Source organism: Podarcis gaigeae, assembly GCF_964106915.1.
Source record: "Podarcis gaigeae genome assembly, chromosome: 16".
In the NCBI taxonomy this organism is placed as follows: Eukaryota; Metazoa; Chordata; class Lepidosauria; order Squamata; family Lacertidae; genus Podarcis; species Podarcis gaigeae.
In genome coordinates this window covers 14719867-14745891 of record NC_139693.1, presented here as the reverse complement: position 1 = coordinate 14745891, position 26025 = coordinate 14719867, and the positions used below count along the sequence as shown (strand labels likewise).

Here is a 26025-nt window from a genome sequence, read left to right as displayed (position 1 = left end):
CACTGGAAACAAGCAGCCTTTCCTCCTCCACAGGAAACCCTCTTGGGAGCCTATAACCCTAGGAATCTGCTTTCAGCACCCTCACCAGACTACAGTTCCCAAGAGGTCTTTGGAGGGCACCCAAACACCTCAAGCAGTAGAAAAACAGACTGTTCTATTTTGTGGGAGGAACTCTAGCACATACCAGGAAACATAGGTTTGCAGAAGCATGTTTTGTTTTATTTTGAATTGTATTGTTTTGCTGCTTGGTGGTTTGCCACCCTGGGCTGCTTTAGGAAGAAGAAGGGCAGAGTGGACGTTGAATAAATCAATAGGTGGATAAATAAATAAAGTGGATGAAATCATTCTGTATCCCTAGTGCAGCATACTTATGTCTTTATATATGTTGGAAGCTGCCCAGAGTGGCTGGGTCAGTGCAGTCAGATGGATGGGGTACAAATAATAAAATAATAATAATAATAATAATTATTATTATTATTATTATTATTACCCACTTGAAAAAATAAGATGCCCTGGGATTTTCTTGAAGGAAGAGCCATGGGATATAAATTTAATGCATAAAGCAAATAAATAAGAAACAAACTGTTTGCAGTTTGGAAAGTGATGGGGACGTACCGTACATTGAAAAGTATGGGGTGGAATAGTGACTAACAGGAAGATGCATGAACACCTTGAAAACAAATCAAGATGAACATTTGTTGTCAATGTATAACCTCCCAGGAAACGAATTGGAGCAAGTGCTCAATAAATCCAACTTCCGCATAAGCTTTGTGCAAGCAAATCAGAACGAACGCTCAATGGTCTGGAGGAGCCCCTAAACTGCGGTTTATCTGGAGTCTCACCTTGGGGGACAAAGATGTTTCCGGCAATGGACAGGCCTGCTAGGATGAGAGTCAATGCCTGGGTGATCCTGCGGCCAAAGTAGCAAATCACAACGAAGGCAATGAGTTTGGCTGGGATATCGACAGCCCCAAAGATCACCTGGATGAGGTAGACGCTGACCCCAAAGTTCTGCAGGTCCATAGCCAACCCATAGTAGGCGAAGCTGGTGGAGAACCTGGTGGTGGATACAGGGAAAACACACAAATAAGCCGAGGGTTGTGGCTCAGGGGCAGAACATTTGCTTTGCGTAAAGAAAATCTCAGGTTCAGTCTCCAGCATTTCCAGATAGAACGGAAGGAAAGACCCATCAGAAACCAGGTGAAATCAGCTGCCTGTCAGTGTAGATACTGAGTTAGCTCAATGCTCTTCAACCTTTGACCCCCCAGATGTTTTTGGACTCTGTTTTCCATCATTATTCTTTATGCACCATTATTTATTAAATTTGTTAGTCGCCTCCAACCCAAAGTGACTTACAACCAACCACCTATCGTTCCATTTACAGTGGTACCTCCATTTTTGAGCGTCTCAAAAGCTGAACGTTTCGGTTTTCAAACGCCAAAAACCCGGAAGTAAATGCTTCCATTTTCAAATGCACCTCAGAAGACAAATTGGCTTCCACTGCGTGTTTTTCAATTTTCTCCATTGAAATTGAAATTCTCCCTTTGCGCCTCAGTTTTTGAATGTTTTGGAAGCCGAACGGTCTTCTGGAAGGGATTACATTTGAAAACCAAGGTACCACTGTATATCCCAACATTTTCTCCACAGAGCTCAAGGTGGCACCTGTGGCTTCTCCCCTCATTTAGTCCCTCACAACAACGCTGTGAGGTAGGTTAGTCCGAGAAGGAGCCTGGGGGGGGGGCTGGTCGTGCCTCCTCTCAAAAAAGCACAGCCCCCCAGTCCCCCACACTACACCCTTGCTCTAACCAACTGAGCTATCCCCCCCCCAATATTGAGCCAAGAAAATGATCTTTAAAGCGATCTGGCTTTTCTTCTTCCGCTTCTTTCATTCCCTCTCTTGCCTTCCCCACCAGCTCCTTCCACCTCAAACTTACCAGACAAAGCAAAGGCAGCATGTTACCCGTCGCACCACAGGCGATCGCACCAAGTCAGCTGCCGTGAAGTTGGACTTGGCAGAGGGCGCCTCTTTCTGTAGGCTGGCTTTCAAGACCTGCAAGAAAAAGACAAGCAAGGGGTTGCCTGCCGCCTGTTGTGGTCTCCGGCCAAATTCCGCACATTTAGGGATGGAATCACGAGACGCCTGGAAACTTCCTTAATGTTTAAGGGGAAGGACCATAGTTCCACTTTTGAGTGCATGCTTTGGATAAAGAAGGTTCCACATTCAATCCTCAACCTTTTCCGGTAGAGGTAGGGGAAAAGCCCCATCGGAAACCTTACAGATCAGCAGGCGAGTGAGGGTGGAGGCCAAACAGGCGAATCCACAGTTTGTACCCCGATTGCAGAATTAGTGTATCCTGACTGCAGAATCAAATACGCACAGCCATTTCTTGGATGGCTGGTCCACCTCATCTTCTTCCTAAGGTTGCTACCATTCCCCACCTGCACTCCCAGACAGGCTCCTGTTCCCTGTAGATGTTTGGCAGGCAGATATTCAACTGGTGCTGATTATTTTTTTTAACAACAGAGAGGTGCGTTTTTGTGTGTGTGTGTGTTTTTTTGGGGGGCAGCTGGCACTGCTGAATCTCTACCTGTTGTGCAGATGCTAAAGGCTTAGGAACGTAAACCAGGAAGAAAAGGAACATTTCTTTCTCTTGCTACCTCGAGGCTGAGCTTCTGCCCTTGCTCCTTCTGCCCATTTATCCGTGCCACTTTTTGCAGCTCCTTGAGTGCCTGGTCCAGTTTGCCAGCTGTGGCATACCACCGGGCAGACTCTGTAAACCACCTGAGCAAGAGAAAAACAGAGAGGCAGCAAGGTGGGGTAACAGGGAAACGGTGAGGTGAAAGCAGGTATATACAACCCCTAAGTAATGCCCATCCTGCTCTACAGAAGGAGCCCTTGGGTATTTGCCCTGCACCCCAACATCTCCTCCTCCAACAAGCCCCTCCCTAGGTTCAGCTAGCTTCCCCCCCCCCTTAGGGCTTATACTTCTGTGCCTCCAATGGCTGTAAGCAGGGCGCTGACTCCTAGAGGCTGAACCCCTTTGAACCCCCACCCCAATATTTGTTAGCGGGGGACAGAATTCCCACAATGTTTGTCCAGGATATGGCGGCTCCTCCCCCCTCCCCCTTCCATGGTGGGGGAGCAGCCCCCGGCTCATGGCGGTGGCAGGAGGTGGCGGCAGAGGAGCCGCCCAGACACCCAGACATTGTGCACGATGGCATTGCGTCTTGGTGTTGTGTCTGACGTCTGGGCATCATGTGCAGCATCACAACATCGTGCATGATGCCCGGATGCGACTCGTGACATCACGGCATCACACGTGATGTCAGCCTCGCCAATCACCCTCCCGGGTCAGCACACTTGGCTGTAAGAAAGGCAGGAAACCAACAGTTGAAGCTTCCATCTGAAAATGTGCTGGGGAAGCTTTTACTGTTGAACTGCTGTTTGTCAATGATGCAAACACAGGACCTGCTCTTTAAAGCTGAATCGGAGCAAATGGCAGTCTGGGTTTTCTGCAGATTGCTCTTTGCTCCGATTCAGCTTTAAATAGTTTTTTTTTGTAGGAGAAGCTTTGGAGAGAAAGAAAGAGGGTGCCCGGACACAGAGCTTTAAAGCATGGGTTGTTCCTGGAAAGTGTGGATAAGCCCTATATCTTTATCTTTAAAGTGGCATCCTTAAATGGGGACTGCGAGAGAGGAGAAGAGACATCCCTTTTTTACCTCCTTGCTTATCCAGTCTCCCCTTACAGAAGCTTCCTTGTGACACTCCCCTGCTCCTCAAATGACCAGTGTCTGTCTTTGCAGTGCCCTCAAGGCACTCCTTCCTCCCCCAGCTCCTTCCCCACAACCTCAGCTTTCCTCGCCTTCACCCACCAGTCCCCAGTGTCAGTGTTTTGGGGGAGGGACTCCCACCATTGCCACTCACAGCAGACAAGAGAGCAGTGCCACAGCGCCACCTACCAGCCGTACAGGAAGAAGGCGAAATAAGGGAGGGAGACGGCCAGTTGGAGCCAGCGCCAGTCACGGATGGCATAAGCTATGCCGGCGAGGATGAACTGCCCGATGCTGTAGCTGTATCCAGTCACCATGCTGATGGTGGCCCGGGAATGCATTGGGGTCCACTCTACCGCTGGAAGAGGAAAACCCCATGTTGCCGTCTAGCAATGTTCAAAGGAGTGAACACCCGCCTAACTGATTCTGGGGTTTCTAACAAGAACTTTGACCTAAACTCTGTGTCAAACAGAAAATATAAAACCAGTACTTTCTTCCTGGAAGTACTCAAGGTTACACAGTACTGGCACCTTCTGACCCCCCCCCCCATGTTAAGAGTGTGGTACTTACTGTAACAATTTCATGGTGAGTACCTCCCCCCCCCTTTCTATATAAAAAAACACCGTATAAAACATATGGGACAGATTGAACTTCTCCAGTTCCTCTGGGACATAAATGTACATCAAAAGGAACACCCGAAAACCTTATTTGCAGCAGTGGAGAAGTTAAAACACAAACCTAGCTAACGGTAAGGCACTGCTATATTTAGGAAGATTTATCACTTCTAAATATTTTGGCAGTTTAATCCCATGATTTGAATTCACACATGTAAATAATGAAGAACAGGTTTTGTTAGTCCGATATCGTATGCTCTAAATGAGTGGAGATTTAAACCCAGATATCCCTTATTCTGTGCAACACTCACTACAACACAAAACAGTGCCTCGGGGGTGTGTGTGTGCACAAATCAGACTTGAACCCAGATCACAAGGCTGGGAAGTAGTCATCACTCATTTTACTCCATTGGTAATGAGGGATGAGTGAATCTGTCAGTGATGATTGGCATTTCTCTCGGGTTCTCATTTTACCAGTCTTAGTTCTCCTTGTTTCCACATCAGTTTTTCAAGTTTTTTTATATATATATATATAAAATCCTCATGACAATTCACCAGCATTTTTGTGTGAAGTTTTCCTAATATACAAATGTTTGTATGTGGTTTTGCCTAATATGCACATTTTTGCAAAGCAATGTCTCCTGATACAATGCATTTTCTCATTTATTTTTCATGAATATATGCGTATTTATGTGCTTTTTTTGTACCCAGGTTTTAGAGGTGTGGATAGGATGCCTCTGGTTCAGTTGTTTTATTACGTGTGCAGATTAGATGGTCACGAGGCACCAGAAGTTGCATCGGAGCCCCGCAGTGTGGGTGCTTGGGCCCCCAGGGTCCCCTATATTTGGTGTCAGTGGCATACTCAACATACAGGTGAAAACAGCCCTTTGATTTTCCAGGAGATCTGTGTAAAAGTCAGATCTAGCAGAATTAATCAGAGGCTTGAAAAATAGAGCTGAACAAGGAAATGACAGAACGTTTCCAACTTCAAAGGGGTACCTTTCAAAGGGGCAACTACCTTCTCCAGCAGGGGGCAGTACCTGCACGGTGGTGGGGCTCAGAGGCTTTGTGAGCTCCAGGGGAAGTCCTCAAAGGTGCCTGGGTGCCCAAGGGCACCATGTTGGGGACCCCTGATTTAATATCATTGTAAGAAAAGGCAGTGTGTGCAGGCGGCCATATTCTCAGAAAAACAACAATTGAAAAAAGATTCCAAGACTCAAACTCTCTCTCATCTGTAACTGGTTGTCTTTGGTGGATATGACTGCCTGTGATTAATGGGAGAACAATGCCCTTTGCACATGCCCAGAGGCCTCAGGGCAGATTTGCAGCATGCTTGGCTAATGTTTTAAGTCTTGGAACCAGCCACTAGAGGAAACTTACTTACACAGCGACACGCAGTTCAGCCCAATGCCTGAGAGAGCCATTCCTGACAGGAAGCGGAAGATGCAGTAAGCTGTGAAGCTGGGAGCGAAAGCAGCGCAGGACCCCGAAACAGCCATTTGGAGACAGGACCAGATCAACAAAGCTTTCCGGCCAAACCTAAACCGGGGAGGAACGAGTCTTGTTATAGACAGAGTGGTGGTCTCTGTGTGGGTGAAATCTGGAAGCGGTGGGAATGGAAGAATGATCTGGAAAAGGAGTGGGGGAGCTTTTACAGCCTGAGGGCCACATTCCCTTCTGCGCAACCTACCAGGGGCCACATGCCTGTGGTGGGCAGGACCAGAAGCAAAAGTGGGAGGAGCAAGGAATGCAAATATTATATTTGTACAGTGGGCTGCTTTCTGCACATGCCTCTTTCTCTTCAACCCAAACAACAAGAGTTTGAGGGTGCATTCCAGCCAGGCATAAACACTCAAGGAGGGTCTGGCTGGGGTGGCCTGGGGAGGTTCCTGAGGGCCAGAAAGAGAGTCATGGAGGGCAGAATTTGTCCCCCCGGGCCTGAGGCTTCCCACCCCAGAGCTACTCTAGAAGCACCAAGGCGATCGTGGCTGGAGAATGGTAAGAGAACACACCGTAGCTGCCAGCGTCCTGGGAGGGCAAATCAGGACATGACCTCCCCCCGCATCTTGCCACCCGCCGCCCCTTACACGTCGCTGCCACCCATCGCCCTGGGTTTCCCCAAGGAAAGTGGCAGGATAAAACTAAAACCTTTGAGGATCATGGGACGAATTGAAGAAATTATGGGGCAAATGAAAATGTAGATGAGCCCAGAGTCGGATACTTCTACTGGCCCTGAGCCCACAGTCTGTACCTCAGGTTACAGACGCTTCAGGTTACAGACTCCGCTAACCTGGAAGTAGTACCTCTGGTTAAGAACTTTGCCCCAGGATGAGAACAGAAATCGTGCGGTGGTGGCACCGGGAGGCCCCATTAGCTAAAGTGGTACCTCAGGTTAAGAACAGTTTCAGGTTCAGAACGGACCTCCAGAACGAATTAAGTTCTTAACCTGAGGTACCACTGTAATCCGGATAAGACTCTGGGACTGGGGGAAAGTCAGTTTCTGGCTAGGAAAAAAAGGTGGTCCTCTTCACTGCACACACACCCCAAGTTGACCCTAACATGGGGGGTGGGGTGGCGTGACATCACACATGCGCCGCCCTCCCAACCCAGCCAGGCCGACTTGGCCCATCATGCCCCCCCACCCTGAACAGCCACATTACCTTCATGAAAGGAATGCACCAAGGCAAAGACTCTTCATCCTGGCTCATCCTTTTGAGGATTGCCATGGAATTCCCTTGACAATATGGGGGGGGCGTCCTGGCCGCCAGCCCCCCCTTTGATGGCGCCCTTGTCCCCACAACCTGCCATTTGCCATTTTGCTGCTACTTATTAATCTAGCATGAATGTATTTTTTAAAACAAACAAACAAAGGATTCCTTGGCCCAGCTAGAACCAACCGCTTTGACGTGCATTCGCGACGTGCTTTCGCAGAGCGAAAGGCCTTACTTATCTGAGAGGCCGCCGAATGCGACCGCACCCACCAGCACCCCCGCCATGTAGATTGACTGGGCCATCTGCTGCAGCGTCCGAAAGTCGCACACCAGGTCCCACTGCGGGAGGGAGCGGGGGGGGGGGGGAGGGCAGTTAACACAGAAGCGTCACCATCGCCTGGCTTTTCCAAAATGCGAAGCAGAAAAGTTGACTTTGGGATATGACTTTGGGATAAGGCTCCATTTCCTATTCCAGCTTTCCATCTCACACAGAAGATGGTGTGTGCTCAAGCTCTGCAGCTCCAAAAGGCATTCCTAGAACCATAGGTGGCCGAGGCAGTTTTTACTGCAAAAACTTTAATCCTTAAATCCCGTCGGCAAGTACAGTGGTACCTCAGGTTACAGACACTTCAGGTTACAGACTCCGCTAACCCAGAAATAGTACCTCGGGTTAAGAACTTTGCTTCAGGATGAGAACAGAAATTGCATGTTGGCTGCACGGTGGCAGTGGGAGGCCCTATTAGCTAAAGTGGTACCTCAGGTTCAGAACAGTTTCAGGTTAAGAATGGACCTTCAGAGCGAATTAAGTTCTTAACCCAAGGTACTACTGTATTGTGGCAATTGTGTTGAGTAGGAAATTGCTGAATTTAGACAAATGCAGGAGACCCCAGATACAGAACCTGTGATTTTCCTCCTACAAAATAGGTCCTCCACTTCTGAACACCCCCCCCAACCTCCCCCCACATTTTCATATGGAGACTCTTTAGGAGATGGTGGGATTTTTTTGCAGGAGGGGAGGGTTATTTAAATCACTAAACTTTTGCAAATAGATAATCACAATTTAGCTACTCAATCTTGGACATAGTCATATTTCATATTGAATGTGGACATGTGGCCTATCTCCCCCTTTCCCTTTATTTGTGCAAAGTTTTGTTACAGGAAGTCATCTACATCATTGTTGGGGACCCTCCGGATTATTTAATTATTATTTGTATTCCGCCTTTCCACCAAGGAGCTCAAGGGGCCAAACATGCGTATCATCCTCTCTACTTTCTCCACACAACAACCTTGGGAGGTAGGCCAGTCTAAGAGAGAGCGACTGGCTGAAGGTCATCCAGCTGCGTGGGGATTTGTACCCTGGTTTCCCAGGTCCTCTTCCCACACACTTAACTTCTGCACTGACTGCGATTCCCATCACCCCAGACCAGGGACTGTAGTCTAGCAGCCAGTTCCCCCCAATCTACACAAATCCAGCATCCAGAATTCCACTTGAGTACCAATCCAATCCCAAAAAATGTGGTGAGGCATTGCTGATCCTCACCTATGGCTTTCCTACCTCTGTCACAATGGTCGACGTGAAGACTTGGCCATCGTAGGTCCAGCCGTCAAGGCAAGGCTCCAACTCTGCCTCTGTCCTCTCCAGCTCCGTGGAATTGGGCTCGAGGAAGTGCCACTGGGTGGTGACGAAGCGACGGCACTTCTGCAGCACCTGGTTGCCGTCTGTCGGGATGAAGGCTCTCAGAGGATCCCGACAGTCTGTGCCTTCGGTGATGTTGCTGCCACCGCACGTGCTGTTAATGCCAGTGCGGCAGCGGTGCCCGGGGACGGCTGCTGTAAAATTCTGCAAGAGGTTGTGGGCTGCCATGAGGACCATCGGGAAGCAAAGCAGCAGCACGTTGAGGACCTGGAAACGGCCCATGCCACCAACCTGATCCAAAAGTTGGGCAAAAGTCATCGCGGCCCAGAGACGCAGGACGGGCCCGGCTGAATCGGACGAGGCACGTTGGCCGGTGTAGATGCGATGGCAGCAGGGGAAGGAGAAAATATATACCGGTATATTCTTCAAACGTTAGGTGTTTGCTTGGCAATCTGGAGGTGCAAATCACAAATGGACTTGCTAAAACGTAGAGATGGAAACCTCCAAGAATCGGCCCGGTGGAGGCTGTCAAAATGATTCCACGGCTGATTTCCTTTGCAGTGGTCGGAGCTGCACCGAAGGAATGAAACAGTTAAGAAGGACACTTCCCATGCCTCCTGCCGATGGGCAAACAGACGGGACCTCTGCCCTCCTGCGTGTGCATTTCATATTTGAGCCTGCTCCAAGGTCACCCAGAAATGTGTTGCTGCTTATGTGCAGTTCCTACGAAGGAACCAGTAGGGCACCTTTCCCTCTCCCCCCTCTGCCTGCAGGAACGAAAGGTAGAATAAGGCTGAAAAGGCCAGAGCACTACGAAAAGGCTCTGGAGAGGGGCTTGTTTTTCTGTGCTTCTGATTAAGCTCCTGCTGAGTTTCAGACGGCTTAGTCGGTTCCATTAGACCCACATCTCCTAAGAATGGAGGTATTAGTGAAAAGGGAGGGGTGCACATTCGCTTCCAGCAAACTTGGGCGAGATGGTGGTAACAGGCAGAGGAATGAGCTGAGTCAGGCCTGGAATATGAACTTTTCCCCTTGAAGTCATTTGCATTCCTGGTATCAAAGAAACCATCACAACGATAAGCTTTATTTATGGGGGCTGTGCAGATCCGGGGGGGGGGGGGGAGGAATCGTTTGCTGCTCTGGGTGTTTGGTAAGACTTTTTCCACCCTTCACTTGGTCTGGGATGCTTCCCACTGAGGTTGCGTCATGAATCCCCAACGCTCAGTCTGCACGGTGAACCCTTCTGCCTTTGACACATCCACATGTCACGAAAAATGGGGCTCTCTCAAGGGAGACCCTGCAATGTCCGCTATTGGTCAGTGGAAGGAAACAGAGTTGACAGCCAGCTAAAATGAAAGGAACCTGCCCAGCCCTGTCAGAAAGACCACCCAAAATGTAATGAAAACATCACAAAGAAAGAGGAGGTGTTTAGTGACACTGGAGCACACATGAGTACATAGTTTCGGAACTTGTCAATCACAATACTTTGTGAATTGCCTGTCTTGAACCATCATTCAAATTCAGGCACATTTTATTCCCCTCTCCAGGCATTTAAACACCCACATCTCCTTCTCCCTCCCAGATCTATTCTTCTTGCTCTTGCCCACATTCCCTTCTTTGATAAGCAAATGACAGTTCCCTCTTCTGTGGACAAGCAACCCTCTCCAACTGGTAAGACATTCGCAGCTAGTTGAGGGGTTTCCTAGTTTCCTGGCTGTGTGACTTTGGAGGTGGCTGCTGGGGGAAGGTGTGGGCCAAACACTGCTCACTTTGTGGTTTTACTATGTCATTTGACATGAGTTTCATTCATAAACAAGGTTTTCCATTCATAAAAAAACCTTCATAAAAACCTATTACTTCAGAGGAAAAGGTTATGAATTTATCCTTTCTGGCTGGTGCATGTGGGGTGGTGCATGCCCTCAATTTATGGCGCAACCAATAATTTCCTTGGTGTGTGCTTGATGGGAGGTGCTGACGGGCATTAATTAGGTGTCTACACAGCTCTGCAAAAGTGCTGACAACTGCAAGGAAGAGGTCTCAAATATAAATTAAATGTTCATAAATGTACAAGGCAAACACATGCATAAGTATATAAACCACGTGTCTGAAATAGTACAGGAGAGCAATCCTGAAGCCATTTTGATTCTCCCAAATTGACCTCAAATATTTCTCTGCAAGAAGGAAGGAAATGGAAAAGCCTCCCCATTGTCTTTTGCTTACAAATCCTGCCTTAGGGGTGTATTTGTGTATGAATAGGGTGAGCCTGTGACCTCATTTCAGGAACTAAAGTATTAGCCATCACAAAAGAATGGCCAGACTGCCCAGGTAATGCAACCAGTGACCATTATCAGGTATCCTGGCAGACAGGATTTCTGCTGTAGGTTTCAATTATACGCAATTTCACTGATGCGCACGGTGCCTCGGAATGTAACCCCCACATAAGGGGGGGGGGGAGAGAGAGAGACTGCCTGTACTTCTGAAGATGATGTTACCTGTGTTGTTTCTGCTGTAGCATTGGAGAATGCATGAGCAAAGCATTTAAACTTGCTAACGTTTATGGTCTATTCACTCCAAAAAGGGGTGGGGGGGGAGGAGTATTTTAATTGCTTAATACTGGCACATTTTATAAAATGGCAAATGTTATTGAATACATAAATTGTTCAGACCTTGGCAGGAATCCACCCAGCACTCATGGGGAAATGTGGCGTGATCTCTTGGAGTAATCAAATGAAACTTTAACACGTGGCATGATAAAATTCTGTAATTTTATCAGGACAAGTTTCTTGTTGCTTACTGTTGTAACAATTGTTTTCTCAAAAATTATCTTCTGAACCATGAAAATAAATAAAATCAGTATTATTATTTTTTTTAAATAGTGGCTTATTTAAAGCTCCAACAACGTATATTTCCCATGCTTTGCAAATGTTGCATAGATCTTTGTATTCAACTCTGCTAGGGACTGTTTTTGCTAAAGAGTGAGTCAAGCCTCGCACCCTTTCCCCCCAGCCATTTTTTCTTTGTAGTTCCCCACACACATGGGACTTCAGGATTAACTGGTATTCCCCAGTGATTTCCAACCAAAACAACAGTCCACCAGTTTGGCGGCAGCCCTCCATATCAAGTACCTTTCTATGTTTCTGTCTAAATCAGCCCTTTATCCAAAGCACCAAGGGCTGTTGCCATGGATTGAGCCAAGAGTCCAGTGACATCTTAACAGATTTATTATCACAGTTTCCAGAGGAGTAGCTGTACAAATTGAAAATGCTGTCTGTTGACCGCAGCTACTACTATGCCATAAGATCCAATGTCCTGTAATATCACATATGAGCTTTAACTATTGATGAAGCCCAGGACGGCAGAACAAGGCCAATATTCCGGAAATCCTTGTCTTAGACTCTGTGAGAGGATTTTGTGGAACTGTAACAACCTTTCATGTGGATGGTTTGGAGTTTATGGAATAGACACCATTACATGCATGAACTGACTAGAGAATGATCTGATCCACTGGATCTTCTGCTTCGTTTGTTTGCTGAACTTTATGAGTTACTTCTGTTGAAATTTATAATTTGATACAATGAATAGTATACTTTATTTATCTAAGAACACAGCCGGTGTGTTTATTGAGCATGCTTTACGTGACCATAGGTTTGTTCGTTGTTGTTCTGTTGAAGCAAAGCAATGCAAAATGAAATAAAGAGCCTTGTGGCACTTTAAAGTCTAACACATTTATTATGGCATCATATGCCTGAAAAAGCCTTGCATGGCCGACACACACACACATATAGGTATAGAGAAAACTGTAAACAGTGGGGCCCAAAGGCCACAGGATGCAGAAAGTACAGTCTGACATTTCTTCGCAAATCTCAGATGTATACAATACAATAAGCACAGTAACCATTTTCATCAGTAGCAACTGGCAATCTTCCAAACTTTGTTCTGTTAATTACGCACCAGGTACGAGAGGAAACCCTGGTTCCAACTGAGCCCTAGACACACAGAATCAAACTTGCCGCTGGAATTCTAGTTCAGTCAGAGGCTGCCTAGTGTGGAGTCAAGTCAAGTTGCAAAGTGTATCCCTGAACAGCTTTGGCAGGTGAGAAGCCTGCGGTCCTCCAGATGTTACTGAATTACAACTCCCATCATCTCTGATAAGGGATGGGGAAGGAAACTGAATTTAAAGACAAACTCTAATTCACACTTTTCAAAACAGTACGTGAATCATAATACAGCCACCTTTTGAAATTCACACTTCTCCAAATTTTGCCGTTCAGTTCTCCAGCCAAGTGATGTGTACAAAAATACATATACTTGGGCAAAGCGTGTGTCCCTGGTGCCTGAAAGCGTGCATAAAAATGCATATATTAGTGAAGGTAGCGTACAAAAACACATTATATTGGAGAAAATTGCTTTGCAAAAACTATTTTGCCAAAATTGAATAAAAAAATGTGTATATCAGGAAAAATGCACAATAAAATGCTGATGGGTTTTCAAGCAGGCTTTTGAAAAATAAATAAATTGCACGCTGATGCAGAAATGTGGAGAACTGAATTTAAGACTGGAAAGAGTGTGCTGACATTTTGTGTCCACACGAGCACAATAAATTTACATGCCTGTACCGTAAGTGTATGCATATCCCACCGCTTCCATCAATTCCCTCCCCACTAAGATTTAACTTTTAGAGGACCTGGGGAGGGGTCTGAAGACTGAAGATTGGGGTGGGCAGGTGAGGGTGGAGTGAAAAAGCCCCTATGTCTTTTGTCTTCTTAGCTACCATCTTTGATGGGATCAGACTTGGTGGAGGCAAGAAGAACCTTCATTTGTTGTTCATCCTCTCGGAGGGGTCTTGACCTTAAAAGTAAAAGTGATTGAACAGAAATAAGTAATACACGAGGTAGTGATCATGCCCTATGCGGAAATGGCGGAAGGAGATGGGCATGTTTATCTAATCGTCTTAGAGACTCCACTCTGGATTTGTGTAGGGTTTACGTCTTCGCCTTTTCTTCTCCCAAAGATATCCCACAAGGCATTTACTGTTCACTAAATGTGTATAGGCTCCTGCCAACCTAGCAGTTCGAAAGCACATCAAGTGCAAATAGATAAGTAGGTACCACTCCGGTGGGAAGGTAAACGGCATTTCCGTGCGCTGCTCTGGTTCGCCAGAAGTGGCTTAGTCATGCTGGCCACATGACCCGGAAGCTGTACGCCGGCTCCCACGGCCAGTAAAGCGAGATGAGTGCCACAGCCCCAGAGTCGGCCACAACTGGACCTAATGGTCAGGGGTCCCTTTATCTTTAAATGTGTATAGGATTCCAGCCTAAAAGTCTTAAAAATTCGTCAGTTAAAGAAGGGGGTTGCTTTTTTTTAATTAAAGTGTCTCTGAGTAGTATATAGAATTCTGTTTCCTTTCTTAAAGGTAAAGGTAAAGGACCCTTGACAGTTAAGTCCAGTCGTGAACGACTCTGGGGTTGCAGCGCTCATCTTGCTTTACTGGGCGAGGGAGCCAACATTTGTCCACAGACAGTTTTTCCAGGTCATGTGGCCAGCATGACGAAGCTGCTTCTGGCGAAACCAGAGCAGCCCACAGAAATGCCATTTACCTTCCCGCCGGAGCGGTACCTATTTATCTACTTGCATTTTGACGTGCTTTCAAACTGCTTGGTTGGCAGGAGCAGGGACCGAGCAACAGGAGCTCCCGCATCCCTGTTTTCTTCCTTAGCCAGCCCAATTTGAGGGCAGAGCCACCAGGGCAGAAACCTCCCCAAAGCATTAGATATATCTTGAAACTCACCGTCTCTCCACTTCCTCAATTGTCTCTGCAAGTGGGACATTCCGGGTCTCTGGTAGAAAACAGGCAGCAATGCCAGAGATAATGGGGGCCGTTCCATAGATTATCAGCGGCAATGGTGCGAATATTTCCCCAGTCATCTTCACCAGAGGGGCTATCATGCTACCCACACGGGCCATGGTACCGCCCAGGCCCATCCCCGATTGCCTGTGGCAGGAGAGGAAACGGACGTGAAGATCTGCAGTTTTCAGCTCTTTCTAGAGCTTCTTGTTTCAATGTGGATTGCATGACCATCAGTTTGCTTAGAGTTTTCTAGGGCAGCATCACACAATACAAAATAAAAATGCAGGGCTCTTCCAGATGACCTGTTTGTTGAGCAGTCATCCTGATTTGCTCACACAAAGCTTAAGGGGCAGCTAGACAGCTTTACTGAACTTTTCATTCTGATTTCTCGGCAGGGAGACTATACAACAATGCATTCGCCATGACTTGCTTGTGAGGCGTTTGTACGTCTTCCTGTTACTCATTAATTAATTCCACACTTTTCAATGGGGATGAAGGAGAAGTTCTGTTTTCATTTAAAGGCAAATCTACTTTAAACACGCTTTTCAAAACAATACACAAACCCAAACTCAGCTATCCTTCAAAATTCACAGTTATCTGAATTTTGCATTGTAGGTTTCCAGGACTCCCTTTGACCCACCTGACCACAGTTGGGAAAAGCTCTCCAGAGAAGATGTAGGCGCAGTTGAAGGAGGCCGCAAGGGAGCCTTTGCCGATCACAGCAAAAACCATTCGCAGATTGCTCAGATCTAGGAAGTAAGAGAGAATTGTCAGTTGGAAGCAAAAATTCACAGAGGATAAAGCTACAAATGGCATCTAGCCACAATGGCTATGCTGAAGCTCTGCTGTTGGAGGGAATATGCATCTGAACACCAGTAGCTGGAAACTGGAGGTAGGGAGAGTTGCTCGGGTCTTGCTTTTGGGCTTCCCATTGGAGCATCTTGTTGGCTGCTGTGAGAACAGGATGCTGGACTGGGTGAACCATTGACCTGTTCCACCAGGTCTCTTCTTATGCCTCGGATTGAGGCCAGTGGGGAGGGGAGACACTATATCTTTGCACTAACCAATTTCTGTGCTGCACTCCTAACAAGATCCTCACCTGAAGGCACAAAGATGTTGGCCAGGATGCAAAGCCCTGCCAGGATAAGTGACGAAGCCTGGGAGAATCGGCGGCCCACAAACGTGATGGTCAACACTGAGGCCAACTTGGCTGGGAAGTCAACAGCGCCAAAGACCAGCTGGGCTAGGTAGATGTTGAAGCCAAAGTTCTGCAGGTCCATGGCCAGCCCATAATAGGCAAAGGCGGTGGAGAACCTGGGGTGACAGATCACAAGTCAGGATGCTCAACCAACACGCCCCCAACTTCCTTGCTTCCCATCAATGCAAAAGCTCTTCCTGTCTTGTCTGAAATGGATCCCAATAATCTGTTGATTTCAGTTTCTGACAGTTCTTTCTTTCCAGTCTTAAATTCTGTTCTCCACGTTTCCATATCAGTTTGCAGTTTTTATTTTATTTTTAAGCAATCTTGCGAAAATTCACCTGCCATTTAGTGTGGATTTCTCCAAAGAGTCACATTTGTATGTGATTTTGCACTTTTCGTAAAGCAATTTCCCCCTGGAGAATACAGTTGTATGTGATTTTCACTAATATAGGCATTTTAGTGCACACTTTGCCCTAGTATATGCATGTGTGTACGCATTACCCGGCTGGAGAACTGCCTTTCAGAATTCAGAGATGTGTGAATGATGGTGCCTGGCATGCTTCCCTTGGAAAAGCATTGCTCAAACAGGAGCCAACACTGAAAAGGCCCATTCCTCAGACTTCCTTCTTGAGAAAGAAAGTTCAGGTATATGCATCCACCCTACACCTTCCACTGTGAAGACAGATGCAAATAATTCATTCAGCCCCTCTGCATTCTCCTTATTCCACCCCCTTTTTTTGCATCTCCTATTTGTTTGCTTGCATGTCAGGGCTGGGTCATTGGCAGGTTAGAACAGAGATTCAAAAGTAAAGCTGGCTTTTGATTCAAGAAAATAGCATACAAGCAGGGAGCACGCAGGCATGGCTGCTCTCAGTGGCAACGTTGCCGAGACTAGCTCTTGGCCCCTCCTCCTTCCACCTAAATCTCCTCCTCTGGATGTCTCCCAAACTGGCTCAAACTCTGGCGGGCCCTTGGGCTTTCTGAGCTTTTTGTTTGGCTACATGTAAAGCCCTGCATGGCCTTGGAGTCAAAGCGGGAGGGACGCTCAACACAGAGGGACCGGGCAGCTGCTGCAAAGCTGGTGCAGCTTTTGTCCTTTCCACCTTCTCTCTTTCAGGTCCAGGGCCTGATTTCTCTCTCTCTCTGTACCCGTATATCTGTACCAGTATATTGAAGGAGTGTCTCCACCCCCATCGTTCTACCCAGACACTGAAGTCCAGCGCCGAGGGCCTTCTGGCGGTTCCCTCACTGCGAGAAGCCAAGTTACAGGGAACCAGACAGAGGGCCTTCTCGGTAGTGGCGCCCGCCCTGTGGAACAGCCTCCCATCAGATGTCGAAGAGAACAACAACTACCAGACTTTTAGAAGACATCTGAAGGCAGCCCTGTTTAGGGAGGTTTTTAATGTTTGATGTATTACGGTATTTTAATATTTTGTTGGGAGCTGCCCAGAGTGGCTGGGGAAACCCAGCCAGATGGGTGGGGTATAAATAAATTATTATTATTATTATTATTATTATTATTATTATTATTATTATTATTATCATCATCATCACCATCATTACCCTGTCTTGCTCTCAAAGGGCTTTCTGCCTCAGGCTCTTCTCTTTCCCTCGAGCCTGTTGCTCCTTGTGCTTCCCAGCCTCCCTCTATCTCTGACCTGTCTCCAGAGTCCCATGACCACAATCTTGGCTCTGAGCTGTCCTCCTCTGCTGTTTTCCTGGGGGAGTTCTTCGGCTGAAACCTCCTAGCACTGCTCTTTATCCAGCCAGTCCCCAACATTGCATTTAGGGGGGGGCAAAGTTTGTGTTCCTCTTTTTTTTGCCCCAGCAAGAAGAAGAAAAGAAGGCACTTACCAGACAAGGGAGATCCCGCAAGAGATTCTGCGAATAGCAGGTGTCCACACCAGGTCGGCCATGCCGTGGTTGGCTTTGGTGGCAGAGGAGAGCTCCTTTTGCATGCTAGATTTCAAAACCTGAACAGGAAGAGAGCAAAGTTGGGATAAACCAAGCAGGGAACAGAAAGTCACCAACGTAGCCCTGCAGCTGGATCAGGCCCATCCAAGACAGCATTCTGTTCTCCCAGTGGCCAATCAGACACCTCTTCTGGAAAGCCCCTAAACAGGACCTGAGCACAGTCGCAGCTCTCTTCACCTGTGATTCCCACCAACTGTCATTCAGAGACATGCTGCCCCTAACTGTGGAAGCAGAACATAGCCATCTTGGTCGATGGCCACAGAGAGCCTAATCCTCCGACACTTTGTCTCCCAAGACTTGTTGCAGAATGAAAAAACAGGGGCATGAAATGCTTTACAGCTCCCGACACAAGTTGGCTGACAATGAACCTGAGCTGTGCAGCAAAGCGTTTTGCTTTGGAAATCAAATTTTAATCTAGCAAGCTAATGCACAGCATATATAGAAAGGTGGTACACAAATTAAAAGTGGAATGAAATAGCTGAAAGGCATTAAAATATGTTGGCAAATGAGGGACTCGCCAGCCTCCCAAACTGGATTCGTAATGGCCAAACGATCTCATGGTTAGCACACTCCCACTAAATAGGAGTTTATTTGGGAACACTCATGAGTGAAAAAAGAATAACTGAATGAAGTGAACTGAAATGGCTGTGCCCTAGGGATATATGGAATAATATTTCTGAGCATGCTCAGAGTACCTTTCCATCACAGCCAACTGCAGCCAGTCCTCAGGTGTCTCAGGATGGGAGGCCTGAATTTGAACTCTACCGATTAGTTTGCTAGGGCTGTTGCACACACGGCTACTTCCTAATTTTGTGCCTGTGCAAGAAGTTGCATTTCTTCCTTGTCCTGCAACCCCAGCGTGATGTACCTCCACACTAAGTTTGTCTCCTTCGTTCTTCTTCCCGTTGATTTGGGCGGCTCTCTTGAGGCCTTTCACTGCCTGCTCGTGTTTTCCTGAAATTGCCAGCCATCGTGCCGACTCCACAAACAGCCTGCAGACCAAACACAAGGAAAGGGGATTCTTTCAGTAGCTCTCTGAGGGAAGGAAGGAATGGCTAGAGCAGGGAGCAGTTAACTGTTTATCAGAAGAAATGCCTGCTCAGGGGAGCCAGGCCTAATGAGCACAGCAACTCTTTTCCATTGGGCTTGCCTTTATGAGGTAGTTGTGGAGGCTGAAAGTCTCTGCCTTCCCACAGCTGCCTAAGTCCTCTCCTCTCCCAGATCCTTCCCAGACAATCTGAGACTACACCAATGTGCCTCTCTCTGCTCTTCCCTCTTCATACCTCTTCTGGTCCTGGGAGACCATAGGGGAGGGGAGCTTGGTGCAGCAGGAGAGAGAGAGAGACCCTGAGTTCCTCACCAGCCTGACTCATCTCTGCCTTTTGGGCTCCCTCCACTCCTGCTTCCAATTCTGGACTTTTCTCTGCCACCGAATCTCCCTGCTCACTAAACCCTGTTACCTCTTCTGCTTCCGACACCTCCTCCTCCTCCCTGTCTGCTCCCTCCGTCCACCTCTTATCATCCCACCACCACTCCTCGGGCTCTGAGCCTTCTTCCCCTGGGGGTTACCTTGGGGATTCCCCAGCTTGTGCCTCCCACCATTCCTCTGCGTCCCACCACTCCTTGACTGCCTCTCCCTGCTAGAATTTGTCCTCAACCTGTGATTGTGCCTCTTGCTTGCCTGGATGGAGACATCTGATTTTGGCATGGCTGAAATATACCTCCTGGAGAAAGGTAAGATTCACACCTGCTGCCGTGCCTTCTTTTCCCTTTGGCCCCGCCCACCACTGTCATGTGGCCCCAGGGAAGTCATTCACAAGGAATGTGGCCCTTGGACCGAAATGTTTTCCCACCCTTGTTGGAAGGATATACTGGGACCGATTTAAAAATGCAGAGTAACCCACAGTGAGCTTGGAGCACCTTCCATTCTCAGTGTTTGGGATTGGGACCTGTGGCGAGCAGGACCCAGCCATGTGTATTACTTCACTTGCTGCAAAATGTGTCAAGCCAGCCCTGATGTAAGGGGCGGCCTGAGCCCTCCTGCTCCTGAGCTTTGGGCTTCTCTGTCCCAAAATCCTGCCCTGGCGGTGCCACTGCCAGCAGACCACATTGACCTACCAGGAGTAGAGGAAGAATACAAAGAAAGGCAGGGAGACTGTCAGCTGCAGCCAGCGCCAGCCAGGGATGGCGTACGCCAGTCCAGCCAGGATGAACTGCCCAGAGGTGTAGCCGTAACCGTTGATGGTGCCAACAATGGCACGGTACTTGGTCGGAATCCACTCCATGCCTGGGGAAGGAGAAAAGGATACATTTTTTTAAAAAAGGTGCCTTTTTCAGGTTGGCAACCAATGTCAGAGGAGCAGGGTGAGTAAAAACGACAAAAGTGCGCAGGTAACAATTATGGGTACCACTTTCTTGCCGCAATTCTTGCTGTTCAGGGTAGGAGTCGTACATTAGTTGCCTAGCTAGGATATCGTTTTCTTTTCCCCATGATGCACCTTTGAACCTGAGCTGTTGACTCAAATTTAAGTTGATTAAGTGCCATGGGAGTTGATTGAGTGGACAGGGCACTGAAACACAGAGCTGTTAAAAAAAGGGGTAGGTTGTTCTCTTCAAATTGGGAGCAATGTTTCAAAATACAAAAAATGTGTAGAAGTACTGGCTTAGTACAGTTAAAATATAAACTTTTACCCTTGTAAAGTACAATTGTTTCTAAATACGCACACACCCTCTCCATTTTCCATCCAGACAATCATAGAATTATAGAGTTGGAAGGGACCACAAGGGTCATCTAGCCCAACCCTCTTTTTGCCCCAAGTGGGGCTCAAACCCACGACCCTAAGATGAAGAGTCTCATGCTCTACCAACTATCCACAAGCAAGAGGCATTGTCAGAGTGCAAGGGCGCGTTCCCTCCAGGCAAAAACCCCTCAGGCCCAGCGAAAGGTATTTCCTAGGGAAAGGGGGGGGTGTCTGAGGAGAGTCACGGCGGCCAGTTAGATAGGCCTTGGGGGCTACCCTTGGCCCTGGGACCTGAGGTTCCCCATCCCCGGTTTGTAGGATGAAATGGAAGTGGGCCTAGTCTTCTCAGGTGGCTTGTGAAGGACTGCTTGAGGACTTGGCCAGCGAGAGAGGAGCATCGAAGTACTCACACAGCGAGACGGAGTTAATCGCTATCCCCGACATGGCCATTCCACACAGGAAGCGGAAAACGCAGTAAGCTGTGTAGTTTGGCGCGAAGGCAGTGGAGGTGCCCGCCACCCCCATCAGCAGGTAGCTCCAGACGATGAGGGCTTTCCGGCCAAACCTAAATAATGGGGTTGAAAATGTATTAATGTGAAGCTAAGAGCACGCGGCTGGTGCTGTGGGTTAAACCACAGAGCCTAGGGCTTGCCGATCAGAAGGTTGGCGGTTTGAATCCCCGCGACGGGGTGAACTCCCGTTGCTTGGTCCCTGCTCCTGTCAACCTAGCAGATTGAAAGTACGTCAAAGTGCAAGCAGATAAATAGGTACCGCTCCGGCGCGAAGGTAAACGCGTTTCCGTGCACTGCTCTGGCTCTCCAGAAGCGGCTTAGTCTTGCTGGCCACATGACCCAGAAGCTGTACGTCGGCTCCCTCGGCCAATAAAGCGAGATGAGCGCCGCAACCCAAGAGTCGGCCACGACTGGACCTAATGGTCAGGGGTCCCTTTACCTTTACCTTTAAGAGGAGCGTAAAAAAACTGCCTTATATACCACATCAGGCCATTAGTTTATCTGGCTCACTGTTGTCTCCATGAACTAGCTTTGGCTCTCCTGGGTTTCAGGCAGGGGAGGTTCCCAACCCCACCTGAACACACCTGGGATGAAACTGGGAACTCAGGTGTGCAAAGCAGATACTCTTCCATTTGGCTATGGCCCGTCTCCCTTCTTCACTGCAGTGATGGGACCCTCATGATATTTTTGCCAGTTTGCATTTCTTAGTGCAGAAAGTACTGACCTTGTGTCTAGAGATCTTTCCTATTCTAATTAATTCAAGAGGGTTCTGGAAGCTTCTCTGTATGAAAGAAGCAAACAGAAGGTTCCTGATGTTTGGGTTATTCCTTCAGAGAAGCGGAGTACAGCTGGTTTAAATGGGTCCTCTTATCTCTTCTGTCAAGGTCATGCTGACTATAAAAGAATGGTCAGAAGGAGCCTGGGTTTCACTTTCTCTTTCTATCTCTGAAGTGTTCTGTATACAGTGGTACCTTGGTTCTCAAATGCCTTGGTACTCAAACAACTTGGAACCCAAACACTCCAAACCCAGAAGTAAGTGTTGCAGTTTGCGAACTTTTTTGGAAGCCGAACGTGCTCTGTTTTGAGTGTTATGCTGAGGTCTGTCTGTTTTTAAAAGTCTGGAACGGATTAATCCATTTTGCATTACTTTCTATGGGAAAGCATGTATTGGTTTTGGAAAGCTTTGGTTTTGGAACGGACTTCCGGAATGGATTACGTTTCAGAACCAAGGTACCACTGTATAGTGTTAAGGTTTAGTCTTATTATAAGTTATTGTAAGTTTAAGTTAAGTCTGTTGCAACTGGATTTCTTGTGGACAGGGCCAATTCTGAATGTATTGGATTTGTGACCATTATGCTCATTTGCCTTCAGTAGCAGTAAAGCTCTGCTGGATGAAATATGAATTGCCTCTGGTCTATATTTTTTTTGCAACCCTGCAACGTGGTTAAGTTTTTACTCTGCTAACTATACGTTGGAATCTGCTCTGGATCAATGCTGAGTAGAATTCTATGACAATTTTTGGGCTGCCATCGTCCCTGCCCACAGTAGCTCTTTAGGATTCCTAGAGGCATTTGGACTTGCGGAGAGTTTAAACTTTCAGCATCGCTGGAGCCTGACAGGCCCACTGGCTTCACCATAATACCTGCTTTAGGCTCCACCCCTTGACCCAGGTGGCCATGCAACAGGCCACACCCACATCTTTCACCCACAACCCCAACCACATTGATTTCAAGAGCTGTTATTATACCCCAGAGGAAGGGGACAACCAACCCCCACAGATTGAACTGGGGAATGGGGGGGGGGGTTCATCCAGCTTTGTTGTTCGTAGCCATGGCAACCGGCCTTGGACCTCACCTGTCCGAGAGGTTGCCAAACAGCACCGATCCGATCAGCACTCCGGCCATGTAGATGGACTGGGCCATCTGTCTCAGGGTCCGGGAATTGCACACCAAATCCCACTAAAAATCAAGGGGGGGAGCAGAGACTGTGTGAGAACAAAGGTGGACATAACATTTGAGGCAGCCTCACAGCGGGGCTTAATTTCTGAGCCTGGAAATCTATTTTCAGTGCCTCGCAGAATCTGTTTCCAGTGTCCCAGAGGAAAAATTACGGTATGTGACTGGTGAACTTCAGGCTTTAGGCGAAGGCAATGAAAACAATGACTCATTACAATCCTTATCATACTTAAATACCCCCCTTTAGATAATATAACTGTGAACAAGGTAGAGTGCTGAAAGGGGATAAGGAGTAACTTAGGGGAGTCATCATTTAAAGAAGCTGCTTATTAGTTTGTACATTTACAGATAGGTGCTAACATTTGATGTCCATGTTTCTGATGCTACCGATTCATCCTACCTACTAATAGTAACCTCACTCTCTCACGCATCCAAAATCCATGCACAAGGAGGGAGGAATCTGGCTCAGAGGAACACCCCCCCCAATAGTCCAATTTGCACTTAGCATGCTAGCTGATATTTGGAGGGTATATTGGGAAATTATTATTATTATTATTATTATTATTATTATTATTATTATTATTATTACTACACTGCCCATCTGGCTGGGTTTTCCCAGCCACTCTGGGCAGCTCCCAACCAAATATTAACAACACAATACAGCATTAAACATTAAAAACTTCCCTAAACAGGGCTGCCTTCAGATGTCTTCTAAAAGTCAGATAGTTGTTTATTTCTTTGACATCTGATGGGAGGGCGTTCCACAGGGCGGGCGCCACTACCGAGAAGGCCCTCTGCCTGGTTCACTGTAACCTCACTTCTCGCAGTGAGGGAACCGCCAGAAGGCCCTTAGAGCTGGACCTCAGTGTCTGGGCTGAACGATGGGGGTGGAGATGCTCTTTCAGGTATGCTGGACTGAGGCCGTTTAGGGCTCTAAAGGTCAGCACCAACACTTTGAATCGTGCTTGGAAATGTATTGGGAGCCAATGAGGAATGGATGGGATCTCTGAGGAAAGGCATGGCTGGCAGGAAGCTTGGACATTTTGCTACAGATCCCACTTGTAGACACTGAAATACAGATTCTTAGGCTTGGAAAACGCCACAGCATTATGTGCCAGATGTGAAGAAATCCCTCCCTTTTGCTGTTACATTTTGACTCCACACACTCTGAACCTCTGGCTGTTATAGCTGACACCCCTGACAGATCCGTTGCTATAAGGTGCTTTGGGTCTACAAAATTTAATGAGGTGGACAAAAACTGATTTGCTTGCAGAAGGTTTATGCCAAAAATATAAAATGTTCAATCTTGATTGAGCATCTGTTCTGATTTCTTTTGTCTTTTAAAACGGCTCTTTAGAATTCAGCATTCTGGTATGACTCTCTCTTCTAATATACATATGCGTAATTTTGCCCAATGTACACATTTTTGCAAGCAATTTCCTCATATAATGCAATATTGCATGCTCTTTCTGCTAACGGATGGATTTTTATGTGTGCCTTCCCCCGAGTCACATATTTTTGTTCACGTTATTTGGCAAGCGAACAGCATCCAAATCTCTGGAGAAGTGCGCATTTTGAAGGACAGCTGCTTAGGGGTTGTTTCCGGAGGTGCAAATTAGGGAGCTTCACGTGAAAGGGTGAACGCAAACCTAATATCTCCTCCAGCCCTACAACTCTTTTCAGCTCTATGAAAAACTGTTGCCTCATTTGTCCATGGCAGGACAGGAACCTGCCTTACTTACAGCGTTACATCATTGGTCTATTAGGCTCAATATAGTCTACACAAGGGTTTCCCAAACTTGGATCCAGTGGCGTAGCATGGGTTGTCAGCACCCGGGGCAAGGCAGGTAATTTGCGCCCCCCTAACCCGTGGATTTTAGCAGGGGGCAGAGAGCTGTGATGTTGCGATGTTGCGCCCGGTGTGGCCGGCCCCCCCTGCACCCCCATGCTACACCATTGCTTGGGTCTCCAGCTATTTTTTGGACTATAGTTCCCACCATCCCTGACCATTGGTCCTGCTAGCTAGGGATGATGGGAGTTGTAGTCCAACCACAGCTGGAGACCCAGGTTTGGGGAACTCTGGCTGCACTGACTGGCAATGGTTTTCCAGGTGCCATTGGGAATTGAAGCAGGGACCTTCTGTATGTAAATAATATATGCTCCTTTTCCTTTTTAAAAAAGTTAAGATTCTAGACCTCATGGTTCTTAACAAAGGAGCTTGGGAAGCTGCCTTCTACTGAATCAGACCACTGGTCCATGTAGTGGACTTGCAGTGGCTCTCCAGGGTTTCAGGAAGGGCACACTCCTTCTGCACTCCAAGCAGGTGCTCTATCACTGCACAATGGACCTCCCAGCCACTTATCCTCAACTCCACTCTCTCAAGGATGGTGCAGATAGAGGGCTGCTCTCTCTCACCTCGCTGATGATGGTGTTGGTGAACATGCTCCTGTCGTAGGTCCACCCATCGACACATGGCTCAGTGTCTACCGCAGCGTTGCTAGGGAGGGTAGCGTTTGGATCCAGGAGCCGCCACTGGGTGGTGACGAAGCGGCGGCACTTCTCTAACTGCTTGTTCTCATCCATCGGGATGGAAATCCGGAGGGAGCTCTCGGCTCCCAGCTCCTGGGTGAGGTTGCTGGCATGGCGGGTGTGGTTGGCCGTGATGCGGGGCCGGCAGTGGTGCTCGGGGATCCCTGCTGTGAAATTCTGCAGGAGGTTGTGGTTGGCCAGAAACATCAGAGGGATGGCCAGGAAGGCGACGGACATCCTTTGGAAGCGGCCCATGCCTCCCAGGTTGTCCAGGATATCTGCAAAAGTCATGGTGGTGTTGGTGGTCAGCCGAGTAGAGTTCCCTGGAGGAGAGGGGCTCCCAGGAGACCCTGATGGGATTCAAGCCTCTGCACGCTGGTTGGAGTTTACAGAGAACTGGCCTCCTGTATTTCAGAAGGCAACAACGTGGCAATCCACAGTTCCCAGATGGCGTGGCCTGAAATCACCAAAAGCCCGTTGTCGCCCCTTGCTTTTCTCTTCACCTATCAATAATAGTGCTCTTCTCTCCAGCT

At 47.7% G+C, this 26025-nt stretch overlaps 1 protein-coding gene across 1 annotated transcript in view; it reads right to left on the bottom strand.

Moving 5' to 3' along the window:
• The window catches only part of LOC310834453 (uncharacterized protein), a gene marked incomplete at its 5' end in the record, with an annotated part of 31851 nt that extends 6068 nt beyond the window's left edge, over positions 1-25783 (bottom strand). Inside the window, 18 exons of the mRNA XM_083717939.1 lie at positions 843-1057; positions 1935-2050; positions 2659-2782; positions 3961-4129; positions 5770-5924; positions 7332-7435; positions 8652-9155; positions 9638-9642; positions 13504-13580; positions 14521-14724; positions 15221-15329; positions 15680-15894; positions 17636-17754; positions 18624-18747; positions 19874-20042; positions 20907-21061; positions 22863-22966; positions 25379-25783. Coding sequence (XP_083574065.1) covers positions 843-1057; positions 1935-2050; positions 2659-2782; positions 3961-4129; positions 5770-5924; positions 7332-7435; positions 8652-9155; positions 9638-9642; positions 13504-13580; positions 14521-14724; positions 15221-15329; positions 15680-15894; positions 17636-17754; positions 18624-18747; positions 19874-20042; positions 20907-21061; positions 22863-22966; positions 25379-25783 — 3073 coding nt within the window. The remainder of the gene's footprint in view (positions 1-842; positions 1058-1934; positions 2051-2658; positions 2783-3960; positions 4130-5769; positions 5925-7331; positions 7436-8651; positions 9156-9637; positions 9643-13503; positions 13581-14520; positions 14725-15220; positions 15330-15679; positions 15895-17635; positions 17755-18623; positions 18748-19873; positions 20043-20906; positions 21062-22862; positions 22967-25378) is intronic.
• Positions 25784-26025: the final 242 nt, after the last annotated feature.